At 47.4% G+C, this 26,211-nt stretch overlaps 1 protein-coding gene across 2 annotated transcripts; it reads left to right on the forward strand.

Moving 5' to 3' along the window:
• Positions 1-1,125: 1,125 nt before the first annotated feature.
• CCDC135 (coiled-coil domain containing 135) lies at positions 1,126-23,563 on the forward strand. Of its 2 annotated transcripts, XM_006863563.1 has the most exons (17): positions 1,126-1,316; positions 1,610-1,778; positions 2,062-2,187; positions 2,778-2,972; positions 10,283-10,441; positions 11,262-11,480; positions 14,703-14,834; positions 16,015-16,087; positions 16,985-17,113; positions 17,295-17,423; positions 18,529-18,749; positions 19,593-19,808; positions 20,368-20,478; positions 20,561-20,671; positions 21,809-22,003; positions 23,044-23,183; positions 23,283-23,563. In XM_006863563.1, the coding sequence occupies exons 1-17, from the start codon at positions 1,126-1,128 to the stop codon at positions 23,374-23,376; spliced, it is 2,610 nt and encodes an 869-aa protein (XP_006863625.1). In that variant the 3' UTR covers positions 23,377-23,563. The 2 variants fall into 2 exon arrangements, with proteins under 2 accessions (XP_006863625.1, XP_006863626.1); XM_006863564.1 differs by lacking the exon at positions 2,778-2,972 and having other exon boundaries at positions 2,062-2,191; positions 10,287-10,441.
• The last annotated feature ends 2,648 nt before the right edge of the window (positions 23,564-26,211 follow it).

Here is a 26,211-nt window from a genome sequence, read left to right on the forward strand (position 1 = left end):
TCAATTTTAGACTCTTAGTGAGCCCATGTGTCAGAGTAGAATTGCCCCATAGGGTTTCCTAGACTGTAATCTGTATGGGAACAGATAAACAAGTCTTTCTTCTATGGAGATGCTAGGTGGGTTCAAACTACCAATCTTTCCATTAGCAGCTAAGCACACTTAACCACTGCACCACCAAACGTAAACCAAACCAGGCCTATTGCTGTCAAGTTGATTCCAACACATAGTGCCCTGCAAGATGGAGTGGGACCGCCCATACACTTTTCAAGGCTGGAATCTTTATGGAAACAGACTGCTACATCCTTTCTGCAGCAGAGCGGCTCATAGGCTCAAACCAGGTAGCTTTAGGTGAGCGGTCAACCTCTTAACCATCGAACATCCAGGACTCCTCGCACGCACCATCAAACCCAGCAAGTAGATTCTGCTTCATAACAACCCTGGATTTCTGAACTGTAAACCTTTGCAGAAGCAGAAAGCCTCATCTTTATCCCACAGAGTGGCTTGAACTGTCAACCTAATGGTTAGCAGTCTGGTGCTTATCCACCAGGGCTCCTTTATTGGCCTTAATCAGTGTATTTCAATGTTGTTGTTGTTAAGTCCCATCAAGTCAGTTCTGACCCTGTATAGGGTTTCCAAGGAGCGATTGGTGGGTTTGAACCACCAACCTTGTGGTTTGCAGTCCAGTGCTGATCCTGCAGCGCCTCACCAGGAGACTTTAAAATACTACAGTTACCCCCTACAACGTTAGCACCACTTGTCATATGGAAAATAACTGAAAATACATATACTAAAAGGCAATCAACACTTTTAGTGTGGGTTAACTACTCCTACCCTGACAATAGCTGAGACCTGCCTTATTTATGTTTTAAAGGGAAATTTGCAAGTGTCAGAAAGATGTTACAGACAGACGAGCACCAAAGTGAGACTTTCTCCTCAACTGAAAAGAAGTTTAGAAGGAATCACTGTCTCTGTAATCTAAGCCCCCTAAGACCCCATCCCAGTCCCCCAGGGACACAAGTGGGCTGGCTGCTACTGCTGCAGTTTTCTGGAGCTGACAGAGCTGACAGCGACTACTCTGTGTGCTTTGATCCATCTCCTTTTCCAGAAAGCCAGCGCTGAGCCAGGATGGAGGTCCTGAGGGAGAAAGTGGAAGAGGAGGAGGAGGCTGAGCGGGAGGAAAGAGCAGAAAGGCCCTTGAGGCCTGAGAAAATGACAAAACTGCTGCCGAAGGAGACAACCACCCTGACTCAGGAGATGCTGAGAGAGATGGAGAAGCAGCTGTTGGAGATTGAGGTCCCCATCCCAGGGGAGCCCCTGTGAGTGCTGGGGGGAGGGGCCAAGGAACCAGACAGAATGGTGGTGCCTGGGCTGAAGGAAGGGCCAGGACACAAGAGAGAGGTGGGTCTCATTAACTGTGTGACTTTGGGCCAGTCACTTAACCTCTCTGTGCCCGAGTTCGGCCATCTGCTTAAAAGTGTGGCTGGTAATAACAGTACCTGCGCTCCTACAAAGTTTGAGGATTAACTAAGGAAGGGGTAGAGTCCATCTTGGCAAAGGTAGGCCAGGTACAGCCTCCCACAGGCTAAAGCTACCCCTCATGTGGGCATAGGACTAAGAACAGTGTTGACATCACCAAGCTGCCCCTTTCCTACAAAATCAACACACCCAAGGAAGAGCAGCTGCTGCAGGTAGCAAACAACTTCTCTCGCCAGTACAGTCACCTGTGCCCGGACCGTGTGCCACTCTTACTCTACCCGCTGAACGAGTGCCAAGTGCCTGTAAGGGGGCAGGGATGGGGTGAGGGTCAGACAGCAGAGGATGGAGGGTGGGAGTTGGGTGGGGATCAGAGAGCAGAAGGCAGGGGCAAGGATGGGATGGGGGTGCAGAGGGCGGGGGCTTCTGTCAGGTGTCCAGCCCAAGCACAGACGTCTGGAGGTGGGAGAAGAGTTGGGTCACTCCCAGCTTCATAAACTATTCCAAATGGGATTACATCCACAAATACTGGGGCTAGGGTTGAAGGACCATGATTCCATATCTGACACCAGGTCTCCCCCCTGGCAGAAGTTCGTGAGCACTACCATCCGGCCCACACTCATGCCCTACCCTGACCTGTACAACTGGGATGGCTGTGCCCAGTTTGTCTCTGACTTCCTCACCATGGTGCCCCTGCCTGATCCCCTCAAGCCGGTAAGTACCCCCTAAAAATGAGTCTGTAGGCCCCTGAAACTTAAGAAAGGAGAACAGGCCGAAGTTGGCAGAAGGAAGCTCAGCTGGGCTCAGACCACAGAGACTCCAGGCCCAAGGGTATCGAGCACTTACCCAAGATCACAAAGCAAATCAGGACTTCCAGGGATGGGAAAAGGAGAGAGAGGACACAAACCCATACCCTCAACCCTCACTCAGCCTCTGCTGCTCATTGAGAAGGGAGGAGGGGGAAAGAAAAGGGTAGGTCAATAGTGGAGAACTGATCAAAGGAAAGAGAAGGAAAGGATGAGGGGAATTTGGGAGTAAAAAAATAAAGATGCTGGTCAGAAATCACTGGACCCAGAAGCAAGCTCAGAGCTTCTCCAGCCTAGAGGTGGCTTCCCTCAGGAGGTCCACGAGCCACTGAAAAGTATGCCACATGTGGAGTGTGTTCTGGGCACAGGGTCCCTGGCTTTCTAACCCACAAAGGTTAAGAGTCCTGCTGGGGTCTGTCCAGCACATCGCTGTAACTAGTGGGGTGGCCAGAGGGGGTCAGCAGGTATCAGCTGTGCTGACCAGCCCACTGTGCCCAGCCCACAGACCTGTACTCTTCCACCACGGTGCTGAAGTACCAGAAGGGTAACTGCTTCGACTTTAGCACGCTGCTCTGCTCCATGCTCATCGGCTCTGGCTATGATGCCTACTGTGTCAATGGCTACGCCTCGCTGGACCTGTGCCTCATGGACCTGACTCGGGAGGTGTGCCCACTCACTGTGAAGATCAAGGAGGTACGGGCGGGCTCATGCTACTCCCGGGCATCTCATAGGTGATGTGTTTCCACTGCAGTCCTGCTCATCCTTAAGGAAGTGTGGACGATGTAGGTGGAGATGGAAAGCACTTTGGTGGTTTCTCAAAAAGTTAGACATAGAGTTAGTATCAGCATCAGCTGCCAATGAGTTAATTCCAACTCATGGTAGGCCCGTGTGTGTCAAAGAGTCATTGATTGCATGCAAGTCACCAGGTCTTGCTTTCAAGTTGCCTCTGGTGTTGGAATTGGTGATGTGCCGTGGAGTCAGTTCTGACTCATAGCGACCCTGCATAGGGTTTCCGAGGCTGCAAATCTTTAAGGGAGCAGAAAGCCTCATCTTTCTCCCTTGGAACCACTGGTAGTTTTGAACTGTTGACCTTGAGATTAACAGCCTGATTGGTAACCACTATGTTACCAGAGCTCTGGGTGAACTTAAACCTCCAACTTTTCCACCAGCAGCCAAGTATGTTAGCTGTTTGCATCCCCCAGGAACTCTGTAATTACCATACCCACGGCCATCAAGTCACTTCCAACTCAAGTGACCCTGTGTAGGGTTTCTGAGTTGTTGTTGTTGTTAAGTGACATTGAGTTGGTTCTGACCCATAGTAACCCTGTGTAGGGTTTCCAAGAAGCAGCTGGTAAGCTTGAACCACCTACTTTGTGGTTCAAACGACTTTGCTGTCCAGCACATTAACCCACAGCGCTGGACTGCAAAGTTGGTTTGAACTGCAAGGTCAGCAGTTCAAGCTCACCAGCTGCTTCTTAGAAAAAAACCCAAGCAGTGTCACTTATGAGTTGGAACCGACTCGATGGCACTTAACAACAACAACATCTTTGGGTTGGCAGCTGAGTGCTTAGCCATTGTGCCATCAAGCCTCCAACACATGTTATGAATGAACCTTGGAAACATGGTAAGTGAAGTAAGTCAGACACAAAAGGACAGTCATGTGATGTGACTTATATGAATTACCAATATAGCTACATAGAAGGAGCCCTGATAGCGTAGTGGATTATGAGCTGGGCTTCTAACTGCATGGTTAGTAGTTTGAACCTACCAGTCACTCCACAGAAGACACATGAGGCTTTCTGCCCCAGTAAAGATTTACAGCCTCGAAAACCCTTTACAGGGTCGCTGTGAGTCAGAACTGACTCAATGATACACCACCCCTACCACCAAATATATCTAAGACAAAAGTAGAAGAGTGATTGCCAGACAATGGGGAGTTATTGCTTAAGAAAAAAAATGTACCTGTAATGGGGGGGGTTGCATACTCCAAACCTATTTTTGGAAACCTAAGTGTAGAAGAGAAAGTTGAGGGTTGGAGTATTCCATCCCTTCCCCACACTTGCCGTATGGTGTGGTTGTGTGAGCCTCAGAGACTCTGATGGCCTGCCTAAGTTGACAATAATTGAATTTCCTCAACCCTATTTCCCCAGTATCCACCCAGTTCACGGCAGGTTGTGACTTGCATATATAATTGGGTGCTGTTGATTCAGAGTTCTGTTCCTAGCTACCAGCTACTGGGGACACAAGGGACACGCTAAAATGTATTTTGATTTTAGGAATCACAAAGCGTCTCTTTATATTTGGAAAACGATTTTACTACATATAGGTGACACTTCACATGAGCTGAATGAATTTCAGGGCTTTGTCATCAGAGTCAAACTCCTGGGGATATCTGCAGCTCAGAGGTGGTGATCCAGGGGCTTAGAACCTCCAGTCCCATGTGTACCTGTGCACCCATGCTACCCCTGTGTGAGCATTGGAGGGACCCAGGAGGGCACTCTGATGGAGTGAGGATGAAAAAGGGGAGAGAACTTCCCCCGTGCACCCACCCAGGCCCACCTCTCAAAGAAAAGATAGAGCAAAAGCTCCAACATTGTTTTAACTTCAAAGGTCTATGAGCTCATCCACATGTCTCAGCTATAATCAGTGTCTTAATAATGAAGATATCAGGACTAACCAATGCAGAGGTCTTTCTGATTTAGAAGCTGCTTTGATGGCCATTGGCTTAGGTATTTTCACTCCTATAGGACAGATGGCAGTCCTTGGATGATGCTCAGTCGCTCACTGAATGGCTGGAGGTTGGAGTTCCCCCAGAGCCACCTCAGAAGAAGGCCTGGTGATGTATGTCCCAAAAGTCAGCCATTGAAAACCCCGCAGAACACAGTTCTACTCTGACACGCATGGGGTCATGAGTTGGAATTGACCCAGTGGCAATTGGTATTCTACAAATGGAATGCCAGTTGAGATGTTTTCCACAAATGGACTCAACATTGGAAATGCTCATTCATCAACATTGGAAATGCTCATTCATTTATGCCAAGACAGCAATTTGGTCAGCTGACTAGAAGAGATGTCCAGCCCCCAAAAAGATGATCTGTTATCCAACATAATGCAGACATTATCAAACAATATCAGTAATATTCACACAAGTAAAATCTTGCTGAAGATAATGAAAAAATGGTGTGGCACTACATCGATTGTTATTGTTAAGTGCTGTCAAGTTGGTTCTGACCCATAGTGACCCTGTGTAGAGGTTTCTGAAGAACGACTGGTAGTCTTGAACTGCCGACCTTGCAGTTCAGCACATTATCCAGAAGCACCATACCAGGTGATAGGAACTGCCAGAAATTCAGGTAGGATTCAGAAGAGGATGTGGAACCAAGGATATCATTACTGATGTCACATGGATCTTGACTAAAAGCAGGAAATATCATAAAGATGTTTACCTGTGTTCTATTGGTTTTGCAAAGGCATTCTACTGTGTGAGTTAGGACAAATCACGAATAACATTGTGAAGAATGGAAATTTCAGAACACTTCATTGTGCTTATGCAGAACTTGTACATAGAGGCAGTTGTTTGAACAGAACAAGGGGATAATGTAAGATTTTTAAGTGCACATTAGGGTTATATCCTTTCACCATCTGAATGTTATATCCTTATACAATCTGAATGTGAGCAAATGATCTTAGAAACTTGATTATATGAAGAGGAACATGGCATTAGGATTGGAGGAAGTCTCACTAACAGCCTACAATATGCAGATGATGCAACCTTGCTTGCCAAAAGTGAAGAGGACTTGAAGTATTTACTGATGAAGATCAAAGACAATGGCCTTTGGTATGAGTTGCACCTCTGTGTAAAGAAAACAAAACTCATCACAACTGATTGGATTTCCAACAACCTGGTGGACTAGGCAGACACATTACATGGGCCCTCTACAACAAAGATATGAAAGGCCAAATGAAACAAACACAGATGAAAATTCAGGAACCCTGAACATCAGAGAAAAGGTTAGAGAAGAGTACTGAGTGTTTGCCAGGAGGAGAAGCTGAGCAGGGACAGTGGGAGAAGGAGACTGACTGGTGAACGCTGGCCACACCATCCTGTGAACAGCTCTGGCACAGAAGGAGGCCTGGCAGAGCAGAGTCACACAGGGGATGGGAAAGGTGTCATTCCTTCTTTTTTCCCATGCTCCCCTGGTGACCAGAGGGGTGGCCAGCTCCCACCCTTATCCACCCCCAGCTCAGGCCCTGCTCTCTGGGAGCTTGAAATCCTGTGGTTGGGAGCCACACCAGTGTGTGTGTGTAGGGGGGGGCGGGGGCAGTTATGCTACTTTAGTGCCTGGATTCCGTGAACCTTGGCAGCAGAGCCACCAGACCAGCATTTAACCAGTCACCCTACTCCCAGCTGCCCCGTGGTCCTAACAGATACTGAAACCAGCTCCATCAAGGGCCTCCACTAACTGCTTGTGGATTGAGTGTCCTGAACATAGATAACACCAAGGCCAATACTAACTCCATCTAAGGGAGAAACTCTGCCCTCACATCCCTCCATCACCCAACTCATGAGCTCTTTGGCTAGCAGGAACCCGCCCCCTCCCGATTTTTCTCCTCTTTCTGGGTCCAACAACTGCACTGGTTTTGTGTGTGTGTGTGTGTGTGTGTGTTTTTCTTTGTTTTGGGGTTTGGATTTTTGTTGTTCTTGTTGCACTGTTTTTATGTGTTTATTCTTTCTCCTCCTTCTACTTCTCTTTCCATCACCTTGAATTTTATCTTTTCTTTCTCTGCTTTTGTTTTTCCTTCTAAATGCCCATCAACAAAAGAATGGCTAAACAAACTGGTACATACACACAATAGAATAGTAAAAATGTTGAAGAATAATAATGAATCTGTGAAACACCTTACAATGTGGCTAGTCAATCACAAAAGGACAAACATTGTATGAGACCAATGTCCTAAAAAGTTAAAGAAAGGCCCCCCTCCAAGACTGAAACTCAAAGGGAATACATGAGCAGGCATGTAAGCACGCTGGTCTACTGGTGAGTAGAAGGAGGGGGAAAGGCAGCAATGAAGAAATGGGCTGAATTCAACCACATTCCATAGACTCCTGTTGACCTGGAGACAAGAGAGAGAAGAGACTGGTCAGTCTGAAGTGTGATGAGACCTGAGAACTCCTGAGCCCGTGGATAAGGACATAGCCACAGAGGGTTAGAGCTGAGAATGAAGCATCCAGCTGATATGAAATGAGGGGGAGATGCACAAAAACGCCGAAACTTGCAGATAGTACCCATTTGACCTAGCCTCGATGGCTTGATAATCAGAACTCATCTAGAGGAAGATTAAAACAACAACAACAACAACAACTAATTTTGATAAAGGAAATGAATGTAAACTGATGAACTTGACCTATACGTATGGATGTAGTAGCTCAAAATACCAACTGAGAGGGAAGGGGTCTTCACATCAAGTATCAACCCTATCCCCTCTGTATACAGGGTAGATAGGGATGGGCAACTTAGACATTGGCTACCTAAAATGAGAGGATGATAAAGGCACAAAGTGACTGGCTTACAAGTTTTAAAGAGGGAGTTTAGTTTAAGAGTGTGTAGGGGAAGGTAAGGTCCCCATTGAATAGTTTTCATCTTTTCTAGATGGGTCTGGTTAAAAGCGATGGGAATAAGATTCTTACGATTCAATAGAGAGTAATTGTTATCATGACTAATTGCAATAGTCACAACTGTAAAGGTAGAAGTTTTATAACAAAAAGGGGAGAGTAGTTAATCTTACAGTCAGAAACAGAGGACCCTAAGACCTTCAAGGGAGAAGAGCACAAGTGGAGTGTGAGACCCTACCCAGAGAAGAAACGACACCAGAGATGGAGGCAGAGATGAGGACATGGAGAGAGAGAGCAGCTGAGGACTCTGGACTCATGGAAAGAGAGGGACTGGGTGCCGGTGGCCAGGAGGCAGTTTTGCAGAATGTGCCCTTTGGTTGTTTAAATTATTATATATTCCTGAGTGTTTTTGAGTACACCCCCCCAAAACCAAACAAACAAACAGAGAGAATGGAAGCAAATACTTTTGAATGATGATGCACGGAGGAGATTATGATCATTGCAATGAAATGATGGTGTAAAGCCAATATTCTCCCATCAGTTCACAATAAAAACTTGAAAAAAAAAAGTTAAAGAAAGTTTTTCTTGACAAAAGAAACTATGATGGTTAAGGAAGAGATCACAGGGGGGAAATTATTCATGGGTTAGAGGGTAGAAACATGTTAACATGGGTGACAGGGCAGGAAATATGCAACAAGATGGAGGTTAGTAGAGGTAAGATGAATGTAGTGGGAGACACAGAGAGGAATGCAATAGTTAAGTGAATAGAGGTAAATACTGTTACCTGATGGATATGAAAGGGATTGCAAATATCGTAAGGAGCAAAGTATATGATTTGTTGAATGTAAAACGGATGATCTGCTCTGTAAACCTTCACGTAATTCACAATAAAAAGTTGTTTTTTTTAAATCCTCACAACTGGAACAATAAGCAATATCATGATAAATAGAAAAAAGATTGAAGTTGTCAAGGATTTCATTTTACTTGTATCCACAATCAAAGTCCATGGGAGCAGCAGTCAAGAAATCAAATGACATACTGCTACTGATGTTAAGTGCTGGTGAGTTGGTTACGACTCATAGCAACCCTGTATAAGGTTTCAAGGAGCAGTTGGACTGCCAACCCTATGGTTAGCAATCCAATGCTTATCTTATAGAACCAGGACTCCAAACGACATACTGCATTGGTTAAATCTACTGCAAAAGACCTTTTTAAGATATCACTTTGAGGACTAAGGTGTTCCTGACCCAAGTCATGGTATTTTCAGTGGTCTCATATGCATGTGAAAGCTAGTCTATGAATAAGGAAGATCAAAGAATTGATGCTTTTGAGTTATGGTGTTGGTGAAAAGTAATGAATATACCATGGACTGCCAAAGGAATGAACAAATCTGTCTTAGAAGTACAACCAGAATCCTTCTTAGAAGTGAAGAAACCCAGACTTTGTCTCATGTACTTTAAACATGTTACCAGGAAGGACCAGTCCTTGGAGAAGAACACTGTTTAGTACATTATAAGGTCAGCGAAAAACCCTCAACAAGATGGATTGACACAGTGGCTACAACAATGAGCTCAAACACAGCATCGCGTGTGAGGATGATGAAGGACCAGGCAGTGTTTCTTTCTGTCATATGTAGGGGTGTTCTGAGTTGGAAATGACTCAATGGCACTTAACAACAACAACATTCAAATGAATGTGTTCAGATGCAACTGAAGGAATGTGGCCAAAATCATACCACTGGTCAGTGGATACTGAGGGATGGAAACCTGAGTGGGACTCTGAGCCCTGGACATATGCTCTTGTTCCTTTATAACAGTTGCAGGTTGCTTCTGCAACCTCTGCAGTGGTCTTTCTGGGCACTTTTATGGACACCTTAGCAGCACTCTTGTACACACACACACACACACACACACACACAAAGGGAGAATTTCATAGCTTTTCTTGCTCAGAAAACTCTTACTTTAAGTCCACATATGAGACCCTCCAATGATAAGATCTGAACATTCTGACCCCTAATAATCTACAGCACTACCATGGGTTGTGGAGGGGTTAAAAAAAAAGGAGGCAGTTTCGACTCCTAAGCACCTGCCCTAGGAAATATCTTAGATGGGCATTTCACTGCATCTATAGCTCAGCATTAACATTGGTTCTGAGCGTTATTATCTTTCTCACTCCCACTTTACAAATGAACCTGAAGTTCAGAGAGATGAGAGACTTGCCTTAAAGTCACAGAGCTGGATTTGGGGCTCTGACTGCATCTAGGGCCAGAAAACCCGTGTACTCAAAGAACAGTGATCTCTGGTCTGAGGAGCTGCTTGGCAGGTCTAGGCTTAGTGTGAATGGTGGGTGTTCAGGACCACTGACCCTTCTCTCTCCTCTTGGGTGACAGATAGTACCTGAGAAAGAAAAGGCACCACCTAAGAAGTATGCCATAAAACCCCCTAGGGACTTGAGCAGCAGGTTTGAGCACGAGCAGGAGACGAAGAAACAGGAGGAAATGAAAGCTGCAGAGGAGAAGCGGCTGAGGGACGAGGAGGAGCGGCTCTTGGTGGGTCCATAGTCCCCATCCCAAGCTCAGCTACTAAGGGGCTGCTATGAAAAGGGCAACAGACACAGGTCAGGGGAGGGAGGGATTTCATGGATCTCCAGTGCATTCTCCTTGCTCCAAACTCTTTACTGGAGAAATACCCACATATACACTCCCATCCATCCATCATCTGTCCATCTATCATCTGTCCATCCTCCCATTTCCCCTTCCATCAATCAGCCTCCCATATCTACTCCCATGACCCATTCTCCTATCCATCCATCATCCACATCTCTCCTTCCATCATCTATCCCCCATCTCTGTCCTCCCTCTTTCGGTTCACACTTTTCCCTTCTCTCCTCCCATCTCTCCTCCCTTCCATCATTCACACTATCATTCTTTCTCCTTCTAACTACCATTTGCTGAGTTTATCTTCTGGTTCAGGCCCTGAGGATACAGTAATGAACCTGGTACAGTCATAGTCCTCCCATATGGCTTCCATTGCCCTTCTTTGAATGAAATCTCACTCCAAATCCAATATATGTGGAAGCTTTAAAAAGTTCATGGAAAAATTCCATTATCTTTTCATTCCATTTTTCATGAACTTTTTGAGCCCCCTTGTATAAAACCAGTAAATTCTGATACCATAGAACTCCAAAGAGTCCAGTTTGTAAACCATAGATCACATCAGATCCTCCCCTTTTATTGAGAAGAAAATGGGATCAGTGTGGGATAACGTCCTCAAGCCAACAGTGCAATCTGGATCCAAACTTGGATCTCCTGCTGGGCCCCTGGCACCTCCTCACCATCCATGTGACATGCTCACCCATCTCTCCTGCAGGAAGCAGAGAAGGTAGCCCCAGACTCCCTGCATGGCCTGCGGGTGCACTCCTGGGTCCTGGTTCTGTCGGGGAAGCGTGAGGTGCCTGAGAGCTTCTTCATAGACCCCTTCACAGCTCGCAGCTACAGCACGAAGGACGAGCACTTCCTGGGCATTGAGAGCCTCTGGAACCACAAGAACTACTGGGTCAACATGCAAGACTGCTGGAACGGCTGCAAGGTGCCTGGGAGGGGCCTGGGTGGGTGTTGCAATAGAGTTGGGAGGAGGGGGAAGTAGTGAAAACTGTGGGGTGGAACAGCCACCAAACCATGAGGGCTTTGGATTGCCCCAGAGCTGAGTCCACATAGCCATCCCCTTGCCCATAAGTAACCATTCTGATATGATTGTAGGACTTCTTTTGATGTGTAGATCCTTTAAACATGTGAGTTATTACCTTGTGTTGATGATTTAAAAAAAAAAAAAAACCTCTGCATTGAAGTGTAACATACATGTTACGAAAGTGCAATTGTCCTCAGTGAATTTCCATATATCCGGCACAGATCAGGACGTAGAAAGAACATCACCCATGCCACCGACACCCCCTTGTGTTCAGTTTCCGAACAGGTGCCCTCGAGTTGATTCTGATTCAGGGTGACAATCCATGTGTCCGAGTAGAATTGTGATCCATAGGGTTTGGGTTTTCTTTAAAATGTTTTTCTATTGCGATTTGGCAGTGTCTCAGCGTTCCAGGTGCCAACGCTTGACATAGTGTGTCTTTTTCAATTATAGCTCTTCAACTTAAATATGGTGTTGTTGTTAAGTGCAGTCGAGTTGGTTCCAACCCATAGCGACCCTGTATAGGGTTTCCGAGGAGTGGCTGGCGAGCTTGAACCACTGACCTTGCGGTTCAAACCCACTTTGCAGTCCAGTGCATTAACCCACAGTATCACACAGTACTCCACTTAATTATGTAGTGGGAGCTCTGGTAGTGTAGTGGTTACGAATCGGGCTATGAACCACAAGGTCAGCAGTTCGAAACTACCAGCTGCTCTGTGGGAGAAAGAGGAGGCTTTCTGCTCCCGTAAAGATTTACAGCCTCAGAAAACCTGTTCAGGGTCGCTATGGGTCGGAACCAACTCAACGGCACTTAACAACAACAACAACATCCCATTATGGTTTCCTTTGAGAATACAGCAAGTTTTTAAGTTTTTTCTAAATGGAGGATGATTTCTCTTTATAAAACTATACCTACTGACAGAGGGAATAGAAGCAAATACTGTTGAATGCTGATGCATGGAGGGGACTGTAATCATTGCAGTGAAATGAAATACGATAGGATGAGTGCAAAACCACGTTCTCCCGTGTAAACTATCACTCCATTCACAATAAAAGCTTAAAATTTTTTAAAAATGTAAGTAAGAACTCATACTCCCAAGTCAGATGAAAACTTTAAGAGCTTTGCAGACTTCTTCCTCAGAGTGAGTGAAAACTATAAAAATCAAATTAATACCAAAATAAAGAAACAACAACAAAAAAATATACCTGCTAATAGATTATGCTGGGATTATTTGTTGTTGTTAAGTACCGTCGAGTCTGTCTGACTTATAGTGACTGTATAAGGTTTCCGAGGATGTGGCTAGCAGCCCACTACATTATAAGGGCTCCTTATTTTCTAGCTAGTTTATAGATAGTGTTGCTGTTGTGATTGGTATCTTAGGTCTTCGGTGTATATTTTAGTTGGCAAAGGAGCTCTGGTAGTTTAGTGGATTGTGAGCAGGGCAGCTGAACTGCTAGGTCAGCAGTTTGAATCTCCACGGGAGAGAGATGAGGCCTTCTGCTTACGTGAAGATTTACAGCCTCAGAAACCCTATAAAGGGTCTCTATGAGTCGGAACCAACTCAGTGGCACATAACCACCACCACCATTGCTGTTATAGGTAAATATTATCGGTTTTCAAGTAGCAAAGCAAGATGGCAACTAAATAGTACTTTGCTCCTTAGGGGAGCAGGAGCGATAGACTTCTCGTCTTCCACGTGGGAGCCCTGGTTCAATTTTCAGCCATTGCACAGCCACCTCTTGTCTCTAAACAGACTTCAGAGGAGCTTCCAGACTAAGATGGACCAGGAAGAAAGGCCTGGTGATCAACTTCTTAAAATCAGACAAGGAAGATTATGGATCTCAACAGTCTGATCTGTAACCAGTGAGAAGCATTTTGCTCAGTTGTACACAGGGTCACCGTGAGTCAGAAGGCTACTCAGCTTGTACAACACTCACTTCATATACAAATGAGAATTTAGGACACAATTTAAGGAAATACAAGCATCGACACACTGGTTCCTCTCCACTCACCCTTGACCACTCCCTATAAATGTTACACTAAGGACCACTTCTCTTCCTCCCCCCTCATCCTCCTCCCCACCCCCAACAGGAGTGGAGAACTCTTCAGGAATCCTCTCAGACCTGAGCCATGACAGGAAGGTTTAGGGCCTGCTTCAGGGCAGCTTCATGTGAAAACCCCTTTATGGATCGCTTTCCTTTGATCTTTGACCTCTTTCTGGAACCCTTGATTCTAGGGACAGGGCACAAAATCCTGGGTAGATGAATTGGAATGTGGGGTACCCCCACCTGCTAGGAACTATCTGGCAAGTAATCCACTTTAAGGAGACAGTGATCTTACTCCTCCAGTAAGCCAGGGTAAATAGAAGGTGGAGGACCCCGACATAAAGGAGTAAGCCCCACCTGCCTCTTACCTTCAACTTCTGCACAGGCCCTGCCTGAGCCTTCCTGTTGGCATGGCTAAACAACATGCTGATGTTGCCTTACGCTGTCAAGTTGATTCTGACCCCCCCAGCCACCCCATGTGTTAGAGAGCTAAACTGCTCCATCGGGTTTTCTTGGTTGTAATTTTTCTGAAAGCTCATCTTCAGGCCTCTTTTCCAAGGTGCCACTAGTTGGGTTTCAGCTGTCAACCTTTTGGATACCAGCCAAGAAAGTGCAAACTCGTGCCACCCAGGAATCAGCACAAGGAGGTTTTTTTAATAACCTATTACTTGGGAGTGCTCAGATGCCCCCTCCCATAAAATCTATAGTGGTTAGCCTGTCCTTGACTTGCATTTGCTCCATCACTGGGACACTCTCCAGCCCACTCAAAGTGACCGCCAAATCCAAGCCCACCTTGGTCTGGAAGTGTCTCAGCGTCTCTAGGAGACCAATAGCGAGTTACTTTACAGGGCAACTGGACAACACAAAATGAGTCTCGACCATCCCCTGGGGCCTCAGGTTCCCCATGGACATGAGAACGGTGAGCATGGACCATAGAGGCTGCCTGGAGCTGGCATGCTGGCCCTCTAAGACTGGTTCAGGTCCCTTCTCTATTCTGGGGCAGTTGTTTCCACCACCTCTTAGAGCAGAGGGCAAGGTGACAGCTACGAGTTGGAGTCAATAGTTGCTCTCTCCCATCAGGACTTGGTCTTTGATCTGGGAGACCCTGTGAGGTGGGAGTTCTTGCTCTTGGGGACCGATAAGCCACACTTGATGATGTCTGAGGAGGATGAGGATGGGTTGAATGACGATGATGACGATGTGGAAAATTTGGTAAGTCCAGCAGTCAAGTGGGGCAGGGAGGAAGTGTAGGGAGGGCTTCACACCCTGTCTTGCATCAGAAGGCCCCAGATCCCCAGCCAAGCAGCCTGACAAATGTCCCTATCAGCACACATCTGTGAAGATGTTCATTGAGGCAGAATAACCCTCCTAGTCTGCACAATGCCCTTATTTTATACAGAGGACAATTGAGGCCCAAACTGAGGTTAAGCGAGGTTCTCCTGCCCCCACCACCACCACCACCACCACATACACACACTCCAGCCCACCTTTGTCTAGGGTTGTCCTGCTTTTTGGATTGGGGTACTGTGACCATCCCAGTCAGCCTCTGGGTTGTCTATTCCTCAAGTCCTGTCCTGTGTGGCCATGTTACCTGGATGCGGGACTACAGCAAGTGAGGGGACAGAAGAGACTTTAATCGCCAGTGCACAAGTGGGGAATCACTCACAGTTTCAGTGCTCCTGAAAATGTCTGCTCCAAGAGTTTTACTAACAGTTAATAGTGGCTGAAGCTGATGTGGCGCTGTAGGATAAGCACTTGATTGCAAGGTCAGTTTGAAACGCATGGTCGGTAGTTCAAACTCACCAGCCACTCTTTAGAAACCCTAGACAGGGTTGCTGTGAGTTGGAAACGACTCGACAGCACTTAACAACAGTGGCTGAAACTGAGGGACACTTGATAAAATACAAATGCTCCAAAGCCAGAAAAGGTGAGAGAGAGTTTTATATAGACGATCTGGGGATTATACCTGAGTCACAAGTTAATCTTTTTTTTTTTTTTTTTATCACAGTCATTCTGTACAAATAAACTGCATGTTGTTGTTGTTAAGTGCCATTGAGTCAGTTCCCACTCATAGCAACCCTGTGTAGGGTTTCCAAGAAGCGGCTGGTGGGCTTGAACCACTGACATTGAGGTTCAATGTGACCTTGCCATCCAGCGCATCAACCCACAGCACCACACCAGGACTCCAGGAAACTGCATAATAAATATTTTTTCAGGGATCATTATGACCCAACTCTGATGTCAGTAAAGCTTCCTATCTGTTGTTTCTCAAAAAGTTACAGTTACTTCTCTTATCTCACTAGGAGGAAACTTGGGAAACACTTTAGAAGAATATTACACATTTTTCTATAGAACTCTGGTATTACCCCCGCCCCTCAACCTCTCTCCACAGGGCAAGGAAGATGAGGAGAAGAACTTCGATATGCCACACTCATGGGTGGAGCAGATTGAGATCTCCCCAGAAGGTACCAGTGCCCACGCCAAGCCCAGTTCCTAGCCACAGTTAGGCCGGCTGCTCATCCCACCCCTTCCTGCAGTGTGTCCGTGCACTGGTGATGGGTTACGGAGCGTGGGACACCTGGGTTGGGTCACACAGAGGTCAGGGCCACAGCCCACTCCTCTGCCTACAGTTGGTAGAGCACCAGGCCCAGGTGGTACCAGAGTATCAGGTCCGGGAAGGGCAAGCAGAGGAAGCGGGATGGTTGGTGAAAGGGAGAATGAATGCCTCAAGTCAAAACATACTAGCTGCGGAGGTTCCCACTGGGGAGCACCCCTAGGGAGGGCAGAGGTCACCCCACGGGAGGGACATGCTGGAGGGGGCATCATGGGAGCAGAGGAGCCACCCCCAGCCCAGCTTAGGGGCTGAGGCCACCCCCCCTTAGCAAAGTTTGGAAGGGCGAGCCAGCCCAGCAAGGGGAGAGTGTTTCAGGAAGACAGATGGCACAGACAAAGTTCTGTGGATGGATCCTTGGGTCAGGCTCAAACCCTGTGCCTCTTAGCTGATCTGGGAACGCCCCCAAGTGGACAGAGGCAGTGGACAGTGATTGACAATCCCCAGTAAGAGCAAAGAAGCTCATTGTTGTTGTTGTGAAGTGCCAGTGCCGTGGGGCCGGCTCCTACTCAAAGCAATTCTGCACAGGGTTTCTGAGCCTTTAAATCTTCTAGGGAGCAGAGAGCCTCATTTTTCTTCCAGAGCGGATGGTGGGCTCAAACCATGGACCTTGTGGTTTACAGTCCAGTGCCAAAATATGGAAACAAACTAAATAGCCAGCAATAGGGGATCGCTCTTTAGTGGAGCTACTTTCTCTCTGGGCTTAGGATCTGGGGAGTAAAGCCCTCAAGCCCCCATTCTGTGTCCCTAGCATTTGAGACCCGCTGCCCTAATGGGGAGAAGGTAATCCAGTACAAGAAGGCAAAATTGGAGAAGTGGGCCCCATACCTCAACAGCAAAGGCCTCGTGTGTCGCCTTACCACCTACGAGGATTTGGAGTGTAAGGGGACAGCCCAACAGGGGGAGCCCGGGGCAGGGGGGGCATGGCTTGAGGTGGGAAGCAGGGGAGCTGGGTCTCCCAGTGTGGCCTCACGCTCATGGCTACTTTAGGTGTATTGGTGTGTGTGTGGGGGGGGGAGCGGGTAGGGAACAGTGGGGTGGAGCTTCACTCGGCACCACAGGTACCAAGATTTGTGAGATAAAGGAGTGGTACCAGAACCGGGAGGACATGCTGGAGCTGAGGCACGTGAACAAGACCACAGGCCTGAATATCGACTACTTCAAACCAGGCCACCCCCAGGCTCTGCGTGGTGCGTGGCCCAGTCACCTTGGAGCCCAGGGTGGAGGGGTGAGGTGGGGGGGCTGTGCTGCTCACTGCTTAGTCTCCATGGTGGTTGGCATATGGCGGGAGGAACCAGCATTGTGTACTGACAGATTCCTTAAGTGGCAAGCAACAGAAACTGCCTCCGTCTCCCTAATGTCTGTGCAGATTGGGGGGCAGGGAAGAGGGCTAGGGAGCCCAAGGACATTAGTCCCTCCAGGAAAGTCATAGCGGGGCCCACATGTCCATTCTGATCAGGAACCTCACCAAGAGGGCACACAGTAGGAACACATTTAAAGGAGGTAAGGATGCTGAGTAGTCAAACCAACAAATGTACCCACACAAGGACAGTGCAGGGGACAGAGAGTGTGTAGTGTGTGAACGTGGTCACCAGCTCAGAAAGTTGGCAAGGGAGGGAAGAGCTTATCTTGGGAAAGAATCATCAACCGTAACCAAGAATTCCCAAAGGGAACACATAGGGCAATCACGTCTGAAAACATGAAAATGAAATAATCCAATAAGGGACCATTTATAACCCTCAAGTTGGTAAAGATAGAAAAAAAAAAAGGTCCCACTGGTGTGGGCCAGTGTATGAAGCAACAACTGCTCCATCACATCTGATAGGGAAACAAATTGGCCCAACTTCTCTGGAGGGCAGTTCAGCAAAATGTATCACCAGGAGTCCTGGTGTGGTGCTGCAGGATAATGCGCTGGACTGCAAGGTCAGTGTGAACTACAGAGTCAGAGGTTCAAACCCACCACCCGCTCCTCAGGGTCACTATGGGATGGAACAGACTCGACAACACTTAATGATAACAGCCTTAAGATGTGTGTACTCTTGGACCCAACAATTCCACTGCTTGATCATCTACCCTGAGGAAATAACAAGAAGAATAAAGAATGCACAGCACGCATGCGCCTCATAGTGGGGCCCATAGTAACGAGAAGTGGGAAACAGCCCGAATACCCAGCAGCCGGGGATTGTATCACTAGTGCTCGTCACACCTGGGGCTGCCTTCTTCCTCAGGTGGGTCTCATGCCCTTCTCCTGGTTCCTGGTGCTCAGCTAGCCCTCTTCCCTCTGCCCCACTGCAGTGCACTCGTACAAGTCCATGCTCCCCGAGAACGACCGTACTATGGAGTTTTATGAGTCAGCCCGTGTGGACGGCCTGATAAAGCGGGAGGAAACTTCCACCACGATGACGGAGTACTTCCAGGGGCGGCCAGACTTCCTCTCCTACCGCCATGTCAAGTTTGGCCCTAGGGTCAAGAAGATACCTCTGAACAACGCGGAGGCCAACCCCCGACCTCTGGTGGTAGGAGCTCACTGGTCCTGGGGACATGGGGCTCACAATCTCTGGAAGGTTGAGGTCACTATGGGATGGGGTGAGTCTGACTCTGGGGTACCATCAGAGCCTGAGCACCAACTATGAATGAGCCAAGCTTTTACCAAACGCAGTATCCCAGAGTCGTTTGATATCAGGCTATGCCCTCAACTATTGGGCCAGAAAGGTAGTGCTTCCTCACTGTGGGTTAGTGCTAGACTACAAAGTCGGTTTGAACCCAAGGTTGCTGGTTGAAGCTCACCAGCTGCTCCCTGGAAATGCTATACAGGGTCCGCTATGGGTTGGAACTGACTAAACAGCACTTAAAAACAGTAACAACATAAAAAATATATATGTTAAGAAATTTGGAGAGATAAGTAAAGATATCTCAGAATGGCACCTTTCAAGACATGGCCATACATGAATGGGTTTGGTTTTGAGTCTTTTCTACCCTGATTGTAGAAAATGTGTAATCATTACACATCAACATTAATATTAAATGGTGTGCTTTTCCTCCATGTCTTTACAAATTATTTGGCACCTGGATTTAATGGCTGCATACCAAAGCAGCTCTTTCTAGCAGTAAATGATGTCTCGTGATGGAGTAGATGGAGAGGTGGTGAGCTCTCTATCTCTGGAGGAGAGCAAGTAGAGGCTCATTTAAGAACTAGAGAAGTCCAGCACCAGACAGGCTGGAGTACCCTGGCCTTCAGAACCACTACTGGCCTGCTCCACAGGACCCCCAGAAGACACCAGGCACTGCATGCATTTGGGGGGTGTGCACAGAAGCCCCCTTCTCCAACCCTCTGTCCTATGCATGTTCTGGCCTCACAGAAAATCATCGAGCAGTTCTGCCGCAACCCTGCGAAGCCTGCGGATGAGGATGTGGCAGAACGTGTGTTCCTGATCATGGATGAGCGCATCCAGCTGCGCTACCATTGCCGTGACGACTACATCACAGCCTCCAAGCGCGAGTTCCTGCGGCGCACTGAGGTAGACAGCAAGGGCAACAAGATCATCATGACGTCTGACATGTGCATCAGCTTTGAGGTGGGCCTGGGGGTTTGGGGGTCTGGGAGCTAGGGGGCCTGGTGGTGGTTGTGGTTGGGTAGTGGGAGGAGAAGCCCAGGTGGGCTTCAGTTCCATCCCAGCAACTCAGGACAGAAATGCTGGCTCCCAGCCAAACATTTACCCTGCTTCGTGGGAAATCAAAGGCTTCCATCTGGTGACCCTACTTTTTGCAGCTCCTTTAAAAAGCCCTCCATGTCCAATAAGGAGGAGATTCCAGTCGACTGAGATCACTCTCCACTTCCCTTCACTAGCCCTGGGCAGAGAAGACCCCAGGTCCCCAGCCAAGTAGGAAAAGTCTCTCAACACCACCATGGGTCTTATTTTCTTAGTTCAAATCCTCATTCTTCTGGCACCTTCCTCAACCCATCTGAGCTTCTTTTGTATGATCTGTGTTTGCGTAGATTAGGAAATGAAAACAACTTGTTGCAGGCCCATAGTTAGAAAGTGGTGAGGCATATTTGGACCAGGTGCTCTGGCTCCAGACTGCCCATGACCATACCCCCTACAACATCAGTCAGCATCTTGGTCGTTGTTTCAGGTGGAGCCCATGGAGCACACAAAGAAGCTTCTCTACCAGTATGAGACGATGATGCATCTCAAGAGTGAGGAGAAGCTGTCTAGACACCAGGCCTGGGAGTCAGAGCTGGAGGTAGGGTCCCTGGGAGAGTGGTCAGGGGAGAAGTGACAGGGGTGAGGATACCTTAACCATCATGGCCCCTTTCCTACGCTAGGTGCTGGAGATCCTGAAGCTTCGAGAGGAAGAGGAAGAGACACACGCATTGACCATCTCCATCTACGACACTAAGAGAAATGAGAAGAGCAAGGAGTACCGGGAGGCCATGGTGAGTCTCCTCCCTTGCCAAGTGCCAGGCCTCCATGGTGGTGAGAATGACTAGGTACTCTTCTAGGAAACCCTTCATAGGGAGTGACATTACTGATATTGTGGTGGCATCTTTCCTGCTGGGCTAATCACTATGGCAATTTCACCCCAGGAGCCCTGAGGATCCAGAGCAGGTCTTCCCCCACTTCCAGGGGCTCCTGGCTTAGCCATGGTTTAATGCATAGGGAAGGGTGGAAACAGACCCCAGTGACCTGTCTCTACCCCAAAATCCCGGTGCCCACTCTGGCTGCAAGTCTGAGTTCTTTGACCCCTGCATGCAGAGCATTCAGGTGATACCTTCAGTTGCAAATCTTGATGTGACTTTTGAACCTGGTCTGAATCTCCTTCACCAACTAGTTGTTGTTGTTAGGTGCCATCGAGTGGCACCAACTCACAGCAACCCTATGCACAACAAAATAAAACACTGCCGAGTCTTGGATCAACCTCACACTTGTGTATGTTTGCAGCTGTTTCTCTTTGTTTTAAGTTGTGCCCCATCAACAAATGAAGGCCCCAGAGGCTTTACTGCCATCACAGTCTACATACTTTGATGAGGCAGCTCTTCCTTAGTCATATTTTGAGTGCCTTCCAACCTGAGAGGCTCGTCTTCTGGCACTCTATCTGACAGTGTTCTGGAGGTCTTCATCATGTTTTCGTATTCAATATTCTGGTGCTGACAGGGTTCCACTGCTATTCATACAGTTTTCAGTGACTAAATATTCAAAAGTAGTCTGTTTTTCCTTCTTCTTAGTCTTAGTTTGGAAGCTCAGCTGAAACCTGTCCACTGTGGGTGGCCCTGTTGGTATTTAAACTACCTGTGGCATAGCTTCCAGAATCACAGCAACATGCAAGCCACCACAGTATGATGAACTGGTAGATGAGTGGTGGCCACATCAGGTAGACAGCCATAATTTGTGAAAGAAACAAGAGTTGGACTGTTATCAATAAACATGAGTTTAAGAGACCAGTCCCAAACACACCCAGCACTGGACCTGGATTGGAGGCTCAGTTGTGCACTGTCATATTGTTGAGTTGGTTGGGGAGGGGGAGGGTCTCTGAGCTGTCTGTGGCCTGGCTGACACTCCCACCCACTCTGTAGGAGCGTGTTATGCATGAGGAACACCTGCGGCAGATGGAGACCCAACTGGACTACCTGGCCCCGTTCCTGGCACAACTTCCGCCGGGTGAGAAGCTGACACGCTGGCAGGCTGTGCACCTCAAGGATGAATGCCTCAGTGACTTCAAACAGCGGCTCATCAACAAGGCCAACCTCATCCAGGCCCGCTTCGAGAAGGTGCAGTCAGAGTCCTGGGAGGAATGGCCAGAGAATCTTGGAATACTCAGCCAGAAAATGTGTCCATGGCTGTCTGCCCCATAACCTCACAAACTTGTGAAGGACCAATGAGGGGATGAGTATGTCAGTGCTTAGGGTTTCCAAATGATGAGGTGCTCTTTTTCACTCTTATTCATTGGATGGATGGGTGGATGAACAGAGAGATGGGTAGATGAATGGATAGATGGTTGGATGGATGAGTGGAGTTGATTGGTGGGTGGGTAGATGGGGTAGATGGTTGGATGAATGGGGTAGATGGGTAGAATGGATGGATGAGTGGATGATGGAATTGACTTGTGGATGGATAGAAGGATGGATGGATGGGGTGAATGGATGGGGTAGACAGGGTAGATGGGTGGATGGAAGGATGGATAGATGGGTAGATGGAATTCACTGGTGGATGAATAGAAGGAAGGATGGCTGGATAAACAGATGGATGGGGTAGACAGGGTAGATGAGTAAATGGATGGATGGTTGGATGGATGAGGTAGATGGATGGATGAGTGGGTTGTTGGATAGTTGGATGGATGGATGGGTAAATAGATGGATGGGTGGATGAGGTAGATGAATAGATGGGTAGGTTGTTGGATAGTTGGATGGATGGATGACTGTATGGGTAGATGGATGGGGCAGGTGAATGGATGTATTATACAACTCTTAGTCACTGACACATTTTTGCAGGTCAAGCATGCACTGAATTCTTCCTATACATTATCTAATTTAATAGCAAACAGCTGCACACGGTGGGGTGGGGGTTCAATGAGCCTCATTTTTCAGTTAAAATTTTTTCTGAAAATGTAGGTAACTTGTCCAGAGCTGCATAGTTGTCCATACCCTTGCTCTGACCTCATGGACATGATAAACCTCTAAACATGGCCTTAGCCGCTCCCGCTCCTGCATCTGCCCTTTGACTTCTGTGGAGCCCCATCTAGAGACCAGTGGGATTTCTGCCTGCAGCTTGGGTAAGGGTCAGCCCCCAGCAACTTTCTCTTCTCCCATAGGAGACCCAGGAGCTGCAGAAGAAGCAGCAGTGGTACCAGGAGAACCAGGTGACCCTGACGTCCGAGGATGAAGATCTGTACCTGAGTTACTGCTCTCAGGCCATGTTCCGCATTCGAATCTTGGAGCAGCGGCTCAATCGGTGAGCTCCAGGAGATGGGGAGCTCCAGGAGACAGAGGTGAGGCTGGGCCTCCATCTCCATGCTCCTTCACCCCTTCTTACTCCACCCTCCAATTTCAGACACAAGGAGCTGGCCCCTCTGAAGTACCTGGCTCTGGAGGAAAAACTCTACAAGGACCCTCGCCTGACTGAGCTCCTCAAAGTCTTTGCTTGATGGCCCTCGTGGGGCCTTAGCAGAAGCTGCCAGAGAAAGCAGACCACCCCCACAGCCTGGGCCTGTGCTCCCATCACAGATAATGATGGCCACCCAAGTGCCTCCGCTCACTGCCACACCCCTCTCCCTGCAGCCCTTTCTCTTCTTGCTTCTCATGCTTTTCCTGTAAATAAACACTTTTATTTGCCTTCCACACCTCCTCTTTTCCAAGCACTTCTTCTTCCCTTCTGTATCCACAGTTGGGGGGCCTTGCTCGCCTCCCTTCCCCTTAGCTATCTTCCACATTTGCTTCTCCTCCTTCTCAGCTGGAATGTTGAGTCTTCATTAGCAACTCTGCAGACTAGCTCTCCATCCCTGCCCCCAAACCAAATGAAACTGTTGCCCTTTGTTGTTGTTAAGTGCAGTCAAGTAGATTCGGACCCTTAGTGACCCTGTATAGGGTTTCCAAGGAGCAGCTGGTAAGCTTGAACCACTGACCTTGCAATTCAAATGACTTTGCAGTCTGACTCATTAACCCACAGCATCACACCAGGACTCCAGCTGCGCTTTGTTGATTCCAATTCATGGCAGCCTTGTGTGTTACAGAGTCCAACTTCCACACAGGGTTTTCTTGGTTGAAATCTCTCTGAAAGCATAATACCTGGTCTTTCTTATACAGTCCTGTGAGATGGATAGTCCGAGCCCCCAAACAACTGGTTAGATCTTAATGTGGCCCCTCTCATGAAGCAGGATGGCAAGACTTAGGTGTGCACACCTCTAAACATGGCCTTAGCCACTGGGGCTCTGGGGCTGATGGGAAATTGTAGGGGTTGGAATCTCAGCTCCTCTTACCCACAACTGTTTCCCTGTCTGTGAAATGGCGTTGGCAATGTTGTGTTAAATAAGGTAAGGCTGGTAATGCAGAGAGGACTTGGGAGTCAACCTAGAAAGCACCCTCTAGATGTTAGCTTAAAAACTGGCCAACGAACATGAAAATGTGGTCAAATTAGTCACCAGTGAAAGAAATGCTACCACACACATGGGAACCGGAAAAAAAAAAAAACAATAAATGTTACAGAGGACAGGACACAACTGGAACCCCTAGTGGGAATGGAAATTAAGACACTACCACCCAGGAACTTGGAGTTCATTCTGACCATAGTGACCTGAGAGGACAAAGTAGTACTGTCCCCTTAGGAGTCCTGATGTGGCACTTTAGGAAACGCACTGGACTGCTAACTGTAAGACTGGCAGTTCAAACCCACCAGCTGCTCCTCGGCAAAGGGTCACTATAAGTCAGAACCAACTCGACAGCTCTTAATAATAACAACAGTAATTCTTTATTGGAGCAGACTGCCACATCTTTCTCCCGCCAAGCAGCTGGTGGTGGTGGTTATGTGCTGTGGAGTCGGTTCCAACTCATAGCGACCCTGTACAGGGTTTTCGAGGCTGTCAATCTTTACGGGAGCAGAAAGCCTCATCTTTCTCCCGTGGAACAGCTGGTAGTTTCGAACAGCTGAACTTTAACGTTCACAGCCCGATTTATAACTACTATGCTACCAAGCAGCTGGTGGGTTCAAAGTGCTGACCTTTCAGTCAACAGCTGAGCCCTTAATCCATTGTGCCAAACTGTCAGTATCTGCTAACATTTATATATACCCTATGGCCCACAATTCCATTCCTAGATCTCTACCCAACAGAAATGCATATCTATGCCTACCAAAATAGCCATACTATTAATAATAACCTCAAACTGGAAATTACCCAAATGCCCATCAAGAGTCGTATGCGTCCATTCAGTTGTGGTCTGGGGCCTTTTTTATTGTTATAACTGGGATAGGCAAGTTGCATTAACACAGGAATGGGAAACGTGGGCCCCTGGGCCATATAAGGCCCTCAAAATCATTTGGTCTGGACCTGCAAGGCAACCATAGGCGGGACTTGAACTTTAATAAACCTAGGAGCTTTTTTCATAGCAACATAAATTTATAATAAGTGAATCATAATAATAACAAATATTTTGAGGGATAAACAAGGAACGCCCATCATGGGACAGACAGGACACATACGAGTATGTGATGGGACAGACAGGTATGCTTCTCATTGGCTGCCCATGGTCTGTCTTCCTGTATTGCGGTGACTCAGATGATAGTCAGTGCCAGGCAGGCTGGGAAGGCATGCGCTGCAATAGTGTTAATACACTGTGATGAAAGTATGACGGTCCAGTGATGACGAGATGAGATTTGATGAGATGGATCCTTGTGATGTTGATGACCTGGCCTTCGGTGATTGATGGCAATGTTGTTAACTTCTTTATCGACACAGATGATAACTCCAATATAATCTTTATCCACGCATCCATGATCAACAATCCTCGCAAACACTGAATCTCAGATGAAGATTAAGGAAATTACGGTACACAGAAAAGACCTCAAGAGTGGACGATGCTAACGTTGGTTGTGTTCCAAATCCAAGATGCAGGATTCGAACAGCAATCAAAGCCAAATAATCATGTTGCTGGCAGTACACACACTGCATAGTTATTAAAAGTTAAGTGGTGTGACATCCTACAAATGGTGACTACAAAGAAAAGAAAAGTTGATGCAGAGTGTCAATCTTTCCAAGAGAACTGGACAAATGATTATTTTTTGTTGTTGTTGAAGTCAAAGGCAAAGCTGTGTGCCTAGTTTGTGGTGATACATGAACAGTGAAAAAAGCCAATCTGGAACATCATTACAGCTCAAAGCATGTAGGCCAAATGCTTTTTGGAAGGCCAAATGTGGCTGGATGAAATCAATGCTCTTCAGTGAAGTTTGGAATTACAACAAGTAGGCCTTGTTCAGATAGCCTTATTCA

This window comes from Chrysochloris asiatica, unplaced genomic scaffold, assembly GCF_000296735.1.
Source record: "Chrysochloris asiatica unplaced genomic scaffold, ChrAsi1.0 scaffold00055, whole genome shotgun sequence".
In the NCBI taxonomy this organism is placed as follows: domain Eukaryota; kingdom Metazoa; phylum Chordata; class Mammalia; order Afrosoricida; family Chrysochloridae; genus Chrysochloris; species Chrysochloris asiatica.